Below are 13,575 nucleotides of genomic sequence, written 5' to 3' on the forward strand. Positions count from 1 at the left end.
AACGTCAATAACAGCCATCAAAATGTACTTAACTCTTCTGTTTTACTGTGGAAACAGCCTCTGCAGCACAGGAGAGCCTATGGGTGCCTGGCTGGGACGGCGCAAGGCTCGTCTCTGCCCTCATGTGTGGAATGCCTCGAGGGATGAAGTTTCTGCTGTTGGAGGACCCTCTACGGCAGGTTCCCACAGGATCAAGGCTGCCAAGGTCCTGAGATTGCCTGGCAGTGCCCATCTTCAAGAGGCGAGGGAGCAGAGGGCCATGTGGAGCATTTCAGCGCTGCCTAATGTCGCCTTTCTGTGCATGGCTGATTTTACATCCCTCCTGGCCATCTGCTCATGTGCTGCGACCTTCTTTGTCTTGCAGGGTCCGACTGCAAGCCATGCTTACAGGAATTCACCGACCGCAGCACCCCTGCTTTGGAGTATCACAACCCCAAAAGCTTCCTCCCATCCCTGATTGCTGAGGATGACACCTTCTGCTCCAGCATGGCTGAAGATAAGGCAAGTGTCCTCTTTCCTTCCACTACTACCATGCGATGCAGGAGCCAGTGTCAGCAAACTGGGTGGTCAAACAGAGGGGCTGTGGTGGAATAAGGATGGGGGAAAGGGGTACCGATCCAGACTATCAAGGATTACAAGGTTATATTGCTTCTGCTGCTGGGGAAAATCCTACCTCTGTGTTTTGCATTGGCGTTAGGGGGAATAAGGCACAGAGAGCTCTCAGGGACTGGAGGAAGCTGAGCTGCTGGGGCTGATGTGGGTCTGGCTGCAAGGTGCAATAGGAGAATGCTACTATTAGAAAGTCTGGTTTGAGAAGCCCAGCTGCAGGCCTGGCCCCGCTAGCTGCAGGTGGGCGCTTTGCCATGAGAAAGGAAAGAAAAGCAGCTCCAGCTCTGCACGGGAGGTGTCCCCTTTGCAGGACGCATGCAAGGCTCTCAGACGGGATTTGTGCGCTCAGTCTAAGCTGTCGCTGCCTTTGCAGGAGGACTCATCTTCCACAGAGCTGGATGTCCCAGCAGCAGACTCACACAGCAGTATGGACGATCTCCTCTCAGACTCTGCTCTCCATGGCACAGAGTATTACAGAGATCTGGGACTCCTGAGCCCACCGATTGCCAAAACAGTGCCAGAAGTGGCAGTGCAGCCAGAACAAGCAACCCAGGCTGTGTCTGCCATTCACTTATTGGAAGAGAGACCAGGGGCTCTGAGCAAAATTTCTGTGGATGTTGCTTTCTCCAATCCCATTTCCTGCTCGGTACGTTACAACGAGGCCGACTGCCGCTTTCTGAACAAAGGCCACCTTTGCTCCTGTGCAGCAGTGCAGGAAGATGGTACCAGCTCTTCTGAGTGTCCTGCAGAGGCAGACAAAGAGCTGGACCTGCAGGAGGCTACGGAGTCCTTCCCCACGCTGGTGAGATCTATGTCTACCTCTCGGAGGCACAGCTGGGAGAGCCCTTTATCACCCATGGACTGCAAGCGCAGGTAAAGAGGGACCGTGAGGAATATTTGATATACACAGTACAATGATGCTGCATGAGGCTGGTGCGATCACACTGCCCTGAGCTCTAGCTGCTGCTGGGTGGTCTCCCTCCCTCGTCAGCATCTGCCAAAGCAGCTGGACGCCTACTGCTCATGTTGGGTGGGATGTGGAGGAACAGATGCTAGGACAGCAAGAGGCTTTAATATCTCCTTGGCAGTAGGAAGACCCTCTTTTCCTGGTCTTGGGGCCAGGAAGAGGATCTCATCTGGGAAGAGCTTGTTTCTGCCTGGAGTGAACCTTGAACAGCATCAGCTGCCCTGACGGCTTCCATCCTCTAGCTCAAAGGGAACTTTGCCCACTCCAGAGGGATTATGAGAGCTCTGTCAAATCCTTTTTATTCTTGTCTATGAGCCGGCTTGGTGGGGCCTGTGCCCACAATTGCCGCAGCATCCTCCAGCCCCTTGTCCTCCACGTGGCTCCAGTGGAGAATGTATTCTGCGGCGCAATGCTGAGCTCTGGGTGGGAGTGGTTTCCAGGCCTGGTGTTACTGCCGTGCCATGCTCCTGCCACATGAATGCCTTGGGCTCCTGGTTCCTTACATGCATGCTTTCCCTGCTGACAAACGTATTGATCTCCCAGATGACTGGGAGTTAGGTGCAAGCCAGTGAGGACTATTTTTATCTCTCCTCCTTATAAGGTACCCTAAAATTATCTCAGCCTGAAATCTTGGCAGTTCTTTATCAAGCTCAGACTTTGGTTCTCAGACCTATTGTTGTTCCATGTGCCGTGGATCATTCACAGTTTATGCTGTGTAACAGGCACGTGAGCAACGGCGGCACAGAGCGGCTGTAGCGTCAGGGACTTGTTCGGTCCCCTCCGAATGATGATTAAGCATGTGTGAGCGTGGGGCCAGGGAAGGGGAATACGCCCTGCTGTCCCCTAAGCAAATGTTTCCTGAAGCCTGTCTGGCAGCAGGAATGAAGTGACAGTGATCTGCAGACAGAACCCATGCAGAGAGTAAGATTTTCCACTGAGCCCTATCCATCATTTTGCTCCTATGTTGTCAGCACTGCAACAGCACTTGGTGTTCAGGAAACCATGGGGCACTGGGGTAGCTGGTCCACCCCTCATTTCCCAGAACAGGATTTCTTTTTCCTTCCTCGAAGTTGGGCCCCAGTGGGAGCAGGAGTTGTGACATGACGCCGCAGTGATGATTTGCTAAACAACATCTACACTTTCTAAATGCCCAGAGGGACTTTCCTGGCAATGCAGCTAACAGGGCAGCAGCAATCAGGCAGGCGAGGCAGGCTGCTGTCTGGGTGGCTGCTCAGTCTCAGGGGTTGCTAAGACATCAGCAAGAGCCAGAAGGCACTAAACATCCCAGGTGACCAAGGAGCTCGTGGACTCACTGATGGCAGCCAGAGAAGCTGTTTTTAACAGACTCCGGACCTGGTGTCCAGGCTGATGCTTCCTGGCATTTCCTTTTCCGTGTGCCTGCCATGGTGACCCTCCTTGTTGCAGTTGCATGAGCCCTTTAGGACTGTCCACCCAAGGCTAGGACATTGCAGGGACTGTGCCATGCCTGGCACAATGAGATGGGCCTGCTAAACTCGCTTGTTCCTCTTCTTTGAATTAGGTTCAGCCTAGATGCCACAGAGATAGGCAGCGACGCAGAGCAGGAGGATGTGGACAAGCGGAGCCAGTCCTGCCTGCAGCCTGGCGTGTCCCTTCAGCTGCCCAAAGGGGAGCTGGAAACCTGGAGCAGCGGTGCGGGTGGCATGGTGATCAAAGTGGAGATAGAGCCGTTGCGCCCAAACCTCGCGGTCAGCCCTGGCTTGGAGGAGGGGGTGAGTGTATGAGGGCTGTGTGCATGTTGGCAGCAGGGCGAGCTGGCGTGCAGAAGGTGACACGCACACATGCTGGCTGCAGGCTGGGGGTGCAGAAGGCGACACATGCCTGTTGCCTCTTGCCCTGTCACTGTGCGCCTTTATGAAGAGTCTGGCTCCATCTTCTCTATAATCCTCTGCTCGGTAGTCGAGGACAGCAGTGTGACGCACACCCCCCTTTCACACTACTTTCACACTACTTCCTCTGAGGAAGCTATTTTGATTCAATTAATACTAAAAGGACAATTGTATCACAGTGCTACATGTCCTATAAAAGTGAGAAGTGCCTAAGAAGGTTTCAGCCAAGTGCCACTTGCTTCAGCCTCCCTGGAGCCAACACCTGAAGCCAACAATCAGCTGGGCTTTATGGTGTCCTGTCATCACAACCCTGACAAAACAAGAGAGGGAAGGGGTGAGGAGTCAGCCTGTTCCCTGTGATATCTTGGGTCTTGATCTAATCCTGTGCTCTGATATACCATAGGTATCAAACCACGCAGCAAGGGAACCTGCCCTGGGGCTCCCAGGGTGGGCACACAGGGTAGGAGGCTGTGGGGATGCAGGGATGATTGCTGGCACTGCAGTCAAGATTCTCTGCCTTGCACCTTACCAGCCATGCTGTGCTCCGATGGGCGCTCCCTCGTTGCACAAAGGACCAAAGATGTCCATGAATTTTTACTACTCCAGGAACGTGGCAGCAACGGGAAGAGACTGAGGTCGAAGTCTGTCCCATCAGCCTGCGAGATGGTTGCCTCCCCTCAGATACCTTGCGGTCTGGACACTTCTCTTCCAGCTGTGGAAGGTTGGTATAGACTATATATGTGGCATTAAATGAGTTCAAGGTGTTTGTGATAAAGATTAAAAACTGGAGGTGCAGCCTCTGCAAGCCTAGGTATCCTCTGCCCTTCCCTTCATGGTGCCCGGAGCTCCTGAATTAAAAAGTCAAGCTGACTTTGAGTCTGGTCCTGGCTAACAGTGTAGTCTAAGCACAGACATGCCCATCGCCAGTGACACATTGCTGTAAAACCTCTCTGCAGCTGATGTGTTGGACACTCCCTACTCACACAAGGCAAGGACGGTATCCGAGGAACAAAAGGCACTGCTTCATCTGCCTGAGTTTAAATGTGCCCTTTCTCCTGCACCCCAAAGGATTAGGCAAACATGGTCTGTGTGCAGGCCCCTTCTGATGGCAGTGTCCTTAACTAACCCCCCCGTGCACAGCTGGCAAGGGAGCAGGCTTTGGGACAAGGCTGTCAGGTTCTGATTTCTGCACTGGAAGCTAAAGAGTATTAGAAAAACAGAGGCACTCAAGCTACTGTAAACTTAATTTTGGCCTTCTCTGTGTTCCTGGAATCCATTAACCTCTCCCACCTGTGAGAACTGCCCTGGAGCAAAATCTAGAGACTTGTTAAGAGCACAGCCTAGGAAGTGGAGTGGAAGCTGGCTGTCATGGGGAGGGTCTCGGGGGTGGTATCATCTCCTGTCCCCTAGCTGCAAGCAGGATTCTCACAAGTTAATGCAATACAGACTGGAAAAGGGAGGGGTAACACAGAAATGTGATGTAGCCTTCCCATCCCTCACAGAAATGCAGCGCAGTCTTTTCCTCCCTAACTGTTCCTGGCACCTCTCCCTCCCCATTAAGGGCAGAGTGGGATCCCAGCAAGATTAATGGGGTCCAATTGCAGACCTTGCAACATGCTGCTCTGTAAAGGCAAACCAGGATCCCTGCTGAGAGTGTTTTGTGTTGCAGGTGTTGAACCCCCTGCTCTGGAGAGGCTGGAGAAGGACCATGTGTCCCCAGACCATGTGTAGGTATTGTCAGTCCTGGCTGTTTTGAGACGGCTGAGATTCTTGAGTATATCTGAGCTACTGGAGTTGCAGTGGCAAAGGATATCGCACTTCATGCTGGGGCACAGCTGAGTAGCTGGCCATAAACCAGCATCTGATGCTTTGTGGGGTGCAGAATGCCTTTGCAAGGATATTTTCTAATCTCTCGCTTTTCTTTTGCCCCATCCCTGGTAGGTTAATTGTCCAGCAGGTACTTCAGGAGCTGAAACAATATCATGGGTAAGTGTGTCTGTGAGAGGGGTGTGGGTGGGGAGGTCACGGGTCTGCCTAGGACCCACCTGGCAAACCCCCAGGGTACAAGAATCACTGTATTCTTCCAGTGAAACTAGGGTAGAATTGCAAGAAGTAGCATTTCACATGCATTTTTTTATAACTCTAAACACGTTCCTGCCCCGTCTCCAAAGATGAGCCTTTCCCCTGACCCAAAAGTTCTGCTCTTGTATTCTTTGCTGTGCATCTGATGTCTTCTCCCTGCACAGGGCGAAGCAGAGAGTTTGTGTGCAAGGCAGCAGCGATTCTTCCCAGCAGAACCTCACCTGGTTTGAGTTCCTGTCTAATGAGTAAGTGAGACAGAGGGAAACCCACGTGCTTTGTGTTCCCAGAGCAGGCTGATTTCAAGCCCCCCTTCATCTGAGTTCTGCTGCCCTGCTAATACTGGGTGCAGGACACTGCACTGGTATCTGCACTGGTTCAGCCAGGATCGGGGCCTCACTGTGCATGGCACTGAACAAAAACACAGCGGCAACCAGAACTCACACAAATAATTTGACAGCTCAGGTCCTTATTTGCAAGTGTCCCATTAATAAATGACGTGACTGGTGCCAAACCAGATCCTCCAGGAGATGGAAAGCTCAGAGATGGTGTTTTAAAGTAATGCTTCAGATAAACTTCATCAGTGATGTCCCTGAACTGTGCTTGGCGGGTTAAGCTCCCATTAATTAAGATATTTTTGGTCTTGTTTTAGAAATGAGGAGAGTGGAAAGAGCGATAAAGCAGAGAAAGGCACGAAGGTGATGCGACGCCTGAGTTCCCTGCGGAGCCGAGTCACCGGGTCCTGGCAGAAGGATAAGGTGAGGGAGAGGTGCTGAATTTGAGGAAGGAATTGTTGAATTCTTCACCTGGAAGAGGGGATCTGACCCCAGGGACCAGTTAGTTGGATTGCTTTTGGATGGCTGAGGCCACCATACTGGTCAGCAGGTGCACTGTGACCCCTAACATAATGCGCTGGACAGAGTGATCCCTGACTTTCAGCCCACCTTGCTCCAGGGCACATTCTGGCTGCTCTCATGCCATCTTAGCATGAGCTATGCAGACCAGGAGAGAGTGCTTTGGCTGGGTGACGGCCTGGATCACCCAACTGTGGCAAGGAGGAGAGCCTGCAGAGGCACAGACACGTGCTGTGGTGCTGTGTCCTGCCCTTCATCACACACGATCCTAGCCTAGGGGGACTGGCCCAAGCCTTAGGAAGGCATTTGGGAGAAGGACTACCATCCCAAAGGTTTGGGCACAAAGGTGCCCGGCTGCACTTGCTGTGCGCCGGCTTTCTGCGTGCTCCTTTTTACCAGCAGCGAAAGGAATGCGTGGGCTGGTAACAGAGCTGTGTTTTTCTCTCCTTTCAGGGTAAGAACAAAGAGCAGCCAAAAGAGAAAGAGAAGGAGAAAGAGACCAAGGAGCCAAAAGAGAGGTGGAAAGAGATCAATAGGCACCAGCTTGTGCCCGGGGTTTTCTCCAGCTGCACCAGCTGCTCACTGTGTGCCAAACCTCTTGTGAATAAAAGTGGTCTGCAGTGCCTGAGTGAGTATGGCTGCCACTGCCTGGCTCTGCCACTGCCTGGCTCTGCCACTGCCTGGCTCTGCCCCAGCCTGGCTGTAACCCGCTCCCCCAGCCTACCCTCCAGCCCAGCCCGGCTGTTCCCCTGCTTAAAATAGCCTCATGGATTGCTTCACTTTCCTGCCTGGCTTGACTGTACCCCACCACCCCGCTTGGCCTGGCTTGGTTGTTTCTCCAGATAGTCTGAATGATCTCTAAATCCCGCCTGGCAATAGTTTATCCTCGTTTTCTTTGGCCACTTGACGATTTCCTGCCCCTTTCCCCTAAGGAAGGTTCTAGGTCAACTTTTCCTTCAATAATTTTTTTTGCAAAACTCTGCTTTGCCCAAGCAAATATCCGTGCTTCCTGAGCGAAGCTGGATCACTTAAGCTTTTTCGCAGACATGGTGATGTCTCAGCTCAGCATCTGCCCTGTGAACGGGCACGGGGATTTCTAGAGCATCCAAAAATATATTAACTAACACAACAGCCAAATGGTGCCTCCCAGAACCTGCATGGGTGAGACTGTTGCTTTTCAGGTGTAAGCAGTGCACAGGAATGGCAGCTGCTCCCTCACCGGCGTGCATGGGACTCTGCCCTCCCCCTGCTTTCACTGTGGCATTGCTGCATGTCTTTGGCTGATGGACAAACCCTGTCCCTCCTCTTTGGGGCAGGTACTCAGGGCACTGGAGAACATTTTAATTCCCAAGGAATTGTCTGTGGGCAGAGAAAATCTGGAAATGAGAGAATTGCTCTCTTTCTCTACCTTGTATCCTCAAGCAATGCTCGCTCTCCAGTAAGGGTCTCTCAGAGGCTCTTTAAGGTCAGTAAAACCTTCCTAGGGCATAAACGAACTGGCTGCCCTCGAACATGCACTGTGAGAAGCTTGTTTTCCCTTCAGGGTAGCTGAAGGGAAATTGAAAAGGACCACAGGCTGGGCTGTTAGTGAATATTTTTGAGGCGTCACAGCAAAAAAGTAGGAAGCAGGGAGCTGAATAAGAGCAAGTGCTTTGTGGATATTTAGAGAGAGCCCAAATATTATGAGAGAAGGCAGAGTTATGCCTTGTTATTCCTCTCTGAGGAACCTCCTAGCAGAGGCTCTGTTTGCAGTCCTGCATGCTGCTGTACAAAAAACATCTGAACCCACGAGGACACAGACAGTCCTTGATCCCCAGTGCACCAAAAGCTTGGAGACAAGCTCTGTATGGTCTGGGGAACCCTGAGGTCATTGCTGGTGTGAGCGGCTGAGCAGCCACGTTGGAGATGTGTGATCTGGAGCGCAAGAGGTTGGAGTCAGCTGTCGAAATGGGAGTATGGCTCAACACATTGTTGTCCGTCATAAATGCATGGGGGTTGGACATAAGTTATAGTAACTTTTACCTTGTTTCTCAGCCCTTCCGCGAGGAATCTGTGTTCTTGAGTCTTGTTAACATTCAGGAGAAAAACTCCCAGGTGGCTGAGGAACTGGTATGTGTTTGGGACCCTGTGACTCTCCGTGGCTTTCGGGGCTGCTCTGGGCAGCAGGGCAGCAGAGCTTGGCTTTGCGTGTTCCCTTTGCGGTGGCTTGAACTGAGGCTGAACGATTGGGCAGGGTTCTGAGATGTTGATTAAAATGAATGGCCTGTCTGTGGTCAGATCTGGATTGCGACTTGCTGTGTGACAGCTGTTAGCCCGAGAGTGCCTATATTTGGATTACGCTGAGCTGAAACCTTTGCAAGCTGCTTCTGGGCAGCAGAGTTGATAGCTGATGTCACTAGCTCCTGTTATTGCAACTAGGAGCAGTGCGTGGCCTCCTGACAAGTCACTGACAGGGCTCTTGAAAAGCAAGCTTCAGGGCCACCGTGTAGCCAGAGTGGCATGCCCACTTTTCAGAAGTGTGAGCTGCTCTGTCAGGGCTCAGCCTGAGCTGTAGTTGCTGCCAGGATCTGAGGATATTTGGCTGTTCCTCTTGTTTTCTCATAATGAACTCGCACTTCGCCGTCTATACGCTTTGGCCCTGGGCCGGCTCCCAGTCCATCTCACGGTCAGGTGCGGTTGGATGCGTTATCTCCATGGTATTTTTAACTGCAGCACCACCACGTGGTAGAAAACAAAACAGGCTCATCGAAAGAAAAGGCAAGAAAAGATGGTGTTTAAAGGAAGGGATAAGCTGAAGCCGGGAGGAGGAAGGATGGAGAAACGATTAGGAAGTCTGAGGTCTTCTCACTGTTCCGTAGACACAAAAAAGTCCAGTGGCTACCACGACAGTGATGAAATAGAGGAGTGAGAGCTCTTCTCATTAGAGAAAGTAACAGCAGGAGGAATTCTGCTTTTTAATTCAGGACAAGGAATCATGGTTCTGCTAGAAACACACACATGAGCTGTGAAGAAGGTAGGCAGCCCCGGCGGTCCTGGACATGGCAACTTGTTTCCCTCTCCCCCGTGATTCCTCCCGTCTATCCTGACGCCGTGCAGTGCAAAGTCTCCCAGAGAAGGAGGCTGTGGTGTGTGTCAAAGAGTTTCAGGAGAGTTTCTGCAGCTCCAGTTTCAGAATCTCACAGATGGGATGTTAGGAGTCTGACAGGGATGAAAAACAGGGAGGAATGTTTGCAGTCCCTGGGATCTCGACAACAGTGGCCACCCAAACTGCTCGCTGTTACATAAACCGCGAGCTGTGAGTCTCTAGCTTTATTGTTCACCTGGAAATGGAGAAAGCTCCTTTTGAGCCTTTGCTGTCAAGGGCGGAGAAGGTTCTGTGCCTAAATTAATCCTCTCTTATAAACATGCTTCCAGAGTTTATGCAACAGGAGTTAGATGAGTCCCAGGAAAGCCCTGACAGGAGGAGAGCTCTCCAAGTAGGCTGTGCCATGGAGGCGAGCCAAGGATATGCCGTAGAATATGGATGGCAGGAGGATTGCCTCCCTCCTTGCCACTTGAGCACTGGGGTAGAGGTGGGTCTTCTACATCTTCTTTAGTTGAGAGTTACATGTCTATTACTTGTGGGAAGGATAGAGCCCTAGACCCCGTAGGGAGGTCAGATCAACCATCCTCTTCAAGAGGAAACCTATAGCTGCAAACAAAGCCTTTGGTAGACTTCAAATTCCTCTTCTTTAGGCGAAGTTGCTTGGTTTAGTGAATCTTCCTGAATAATACAGGCTGTGCTGGACATCAGACTGTCCACCTGGCCTAGCCTGACCCTTGCTGGCCCCTTCGGTATACAGGCGGATTTATAATGCGTTGCTGTAACAACTAGTCCCCAGGAATTATTTAAGGCACATTATGAAAGAGATGTGGAGAGCTGTTTCCTTTCTCGCAATGGTTCTGCATGTAAATGGGTCCCTGCAGTTTGTCCAGCAAACATCCTCCGCCCACGCTCTTCTGTGTGTAAGGAGGAGAGGCCAGAATGGCTCTTGGTTTGGACTCGAAATTCAGCACGTGAAATTGACCTCTCGCTTGGCACTTCTGCCTACCCTCTTCTGCTTTTAGGATTCCTGGTGCAGCACCAATAAGCTAATAAGGGAAGGTTAGTTTTGGCTTATAATAAGAAGGAATTGCTTGATTTTCCTGTCCTGAAATTTCTGCCCATAGCCCACACAGAGTCCTGAGAAATCTGAAAAGCAGCAGGCGACCTGAAACTTTGCAATTCTGGAGAGGGACGCAGATGGCAAAAAGCTTCTGTTCTGGGGGGAAAAAGGAGGTTTGGCTGCTGTAACATGATGACAGTGATAAATGGTCTGGGAGTCCCACTGGAATAAATTATTACTGATAGGAGTCCAAATAAAGCAGGTGAAACCAGAGTGACTGCAATAGGCATTGGGTGGGTTAATGTGGCAATAAGCTAATGAAGCAGGATCTAAAGCAAATGTGAAAGTGGTCTGTGGCACTGGTTTCAGAGGGAACGCTGACTGAGCTATGAGTCTGCTGACATAGAGCTGCCTCCACCAAGCTCTAGAGGTTTTAGAAAAGGAAGCTGAATAATATAGTATCCTCAGCACTTCTCCTTTTCTGCTTTTCACTTTCTTTTTATATCTGGGCACAACAGCCTTCATCTGGAACACCTCCAAGGTGCTGCTCCTTGCATTCCCTGATAAAACCTCAGGATCTTGCACGCTCAGCCTGACAAATGCGTCAGGCCACGTAACAGTAATCTACCTGCAACTCGTTCCGTAAGAAATATTTTGTTATTATAGAATTAGACAGGATTAGAAAATCGGTGCTAGTCCTTTCTTCGCAATCCAAACCTTAGCTCTAAGCTACAGAGTCTTTCAGCTGGCTGCTGTGCCAGATTTTGCGCTGATTTTGTGGAGATGCCCTGAGGCCAGCCGCACAAGCACAGCACGTTCTCTCCACGACAGCTGTAGTTGGGCAATCTGCAATGTTTTACTTTTATGTTATAGCAAAGCGCAAAGTTTGAAGTGTCTAAGGATTAATCTGTCACAAAGTGACAGCCAGCTGTTTACCCCCAAACTGCTTTATTTAATGATTATTTCTCTGTAGTGCTGAGAGGCCCCGATAAACGACTGGGGCCTTATTGGACTTAGTCCTGTATAGAAGTAGCACAAAAGGGAGTATTTCTGAAAAGCTTGCAACTGTAAGATAAAGAGAAAAAATAAAATTAACAGGTCACAGCATAGAAACAAGAGACAATATTAGTCCTGTGGCAGTCTAGGGTTTCAGCACATTTCCAGCCCAAATGGTGGCAGGTTCTTTCCAAGCAGTGTGGGAAAGCTGCAGGGTGGATTTTGAGGGGGAAGTTTGTTTTGTAATCGCATATGTTGCATTTTCAAGCTCACCAGGCAACTTGGATGTGTGTGATTTAAAATATGACAAACTTGCAGTGGAGATCAGAGTGAACCATATATCAGGAGGTAAGGTTAAGTCATGAGCTCTTCTCATTTTTCCCCCTTCCATGGGGTACTTGAGCAGCCTGATGCTATGCTAGGTTAAACCTTATTGATGTCAGGGAAAAGGTGGTGTTTCCAGCAAGCAATTCAGTTATACAAGTCAGCTCACGTATCTGCTGACAGTGAAGAAAATTCCCCTTTGCTTTCACCATTTGTCTGCACAGGGGTCATTTGCAATGGCCCAGGGTGGATAAGGAAGGTGGGGCTAGGCACCTCAACGTCGCCTTGGCAGGAGTGGCTTTAAACACTTCAGCGTGTTTTGAATGGCAAATCCCACCAGGCTTTTAATAACGAATTAGGTATTTAGAGTAAGTTCCGGGCGCTGCATGTTAAAGCTGTCACTCGGGATGCAACATCTCCCCCGTTACAGGGCCTGTTTAGTCTTTGTTCCCGCCGCATCCAGGCGCCGATGCAAGGCAGGTCCCCGGAGATTCCCCGCGGGGCTGGATGTTTACCCCCGCCGGCTGGGGCAGGGGAGAGGCAGGAGCGGTTCTGAGGCTCGGGACGGGTGGCCCGGGACCCTCGCCAGGGAGAGGCATGGTAGCTCTCAACTCCGGCCGCCTCCCCGGTCAGGGGAGCAGGCTGAGGGGAGAACGGGGGCCGGTTTATGGCCGTGCCCTCCCTGAGGGGAGAGCGGGGGCCGGGGGAGGCATGGCCGTGCCTCCCTGAGGGGACAGCGGGGCCCGGTTTACGCCCGCGCCCTCCCTGAGGAGAAAGCGCGGGCTGCGGCCTGTCGCGCGGCCCCTGAGAAGATGGGGACCCTCCCCTCGGCCGGGCCGTAGCGCGCACGCGCGCACCCTCGTCACCCTTTTGTTTCCGGGACACGGGGGCGTTTCCTGTTGCTGTGGAGGCGGCTCCCGGGACCGAGAGTGCAACCGGTGGCTCCCCGGGGAGTCCGGTAAGAAATCGGGGTGTCAACGCTCCCGCTGGCGCCCCGAGCCTCGGCCCCCGGCTCCCCGCTGCGCTACCCGCTCCCTGCCTTAGCGAGCCCTCCCGGCGCCCACCGGGAGCCCCCAGCCCCAAGGCAACGGGAGGCCGCGGCCCGGTAGCCACCCCACCACCACCACCCCTCCTGGCCTGGCCCGCCCCGGTCCCGGGGCTTCGCTGTGCCCGCCTTCAGGGGGGGTCGAGCGGGGGGAGCCTGCCCTCCGGCCGCTGCCGCCTAGCAACGTCCCGCAGCGGGCAGTTACACAACGCCGGCCTCCCCCGGCGGCGCGGGGGGGACCCGGGGTTTGGGCAGGACAGAGGGTTTACCGGCCCTTCCGTGACAAATCCTGCGGGGTTTGCAGCCCTCCTGGTGTGGGTTTAATCGGGGGGACAGGATGTAGCTTGTGAAGGTCTAGCCTTTATCTTTTAGGGGGGGAAAAGAAGGTAAAATATTACTGCGTGCGTGAAGGAGGCGAGCTGTTGTAGGCTAATGTGAAACTGGTTCACGTTATGCCACAGCTTGAGTCTGAGCATCCTTATCCTTGTGATAATGCGATCCTGCGTCTTGTCCTCTCATTTTCTTGGTTGCTTACACACGTAGTAACTAGCGCTGGGGCTGCAGCTGTGAGAAAAGTCCGGGATGTACATAAAAAGACTTTAAACTTTTTAGGAAGAACTCGAAAACTTCTTGTTACCCACAATTGCGATGCCTGACCTATTTTAAATATTCCACAGCCCTGGCATAT

General features: G+C 52.0%; 1 protein-coding gene across 5 annotated transcripts in view; it reads left to right on the forward strand.

Annotated features, from left to right (window-relative positions):
* The window catches only part of ARHGEF18 (Rho/Rac guanine nucleotide exchange factor 18), a 52,348-nt gene that overhangs the window by 6,664 nt on the left and 32,109 nt on the right, over window positions 1–13,575 (forward strand). For 3 of the 5 annotated variants that reach the window (XM_075078101.1, XM_075078100.1, XM_075078102.1), the window contains exons 2-10: window positions 365–501; window positions 983–1,482; window positions 3,117–3,327; window positions 4,051–4,165; window positions 5,114–5,171; window positions 5,386–5,430; window positions 5,691–5,771; window positions 6,176–6,281; window positions 6,831–7,005. In XM_075078101.1, coding sequence (XP_074934202.1) covers window positions 365–501; window positions 983–1,482; window positions 3,117–3,327; window positions 4,051–4,165; window positions 5,114–5,171; window positions 5,386–5,430; window positions 5,691–5,771; window positions 6,176–6,281; window positions 6,831–7,005 — 1,428 coding nt within the window. Of the gene's footprint in view, window positions 1–364; window positions 502–982; window positions 1,483–3,116; window positions 3,328–4,050; window positions 4,166–5,113; window positions 5,172–5,385; window positions 5,431–5,690; window positions 5,772–6,175; window positions 6,282–6,830; window positions 7,006–12,726; window positions 12,801–13,575 lie in introns of those variants that run through there. The other 2 variants (XM_075078104.1, XM_075078103.1) reach the window with 2 other exon arrangements.

This window comes from Phalacrocorax aristotelis, chromosome W, assembly GCF_949628215.1.
Source record: "Phalacrocorax aristotelis chromosome W, bGulAri2.1, whole genome shotgun sequence".
Taxonomy (NCBI): Eukaryota; Metazoa; Chordata; class Aves; order Suliformes; family Phalacrocoracidae; genus Phalacrocorax; species Phalacrocorax aristotelis.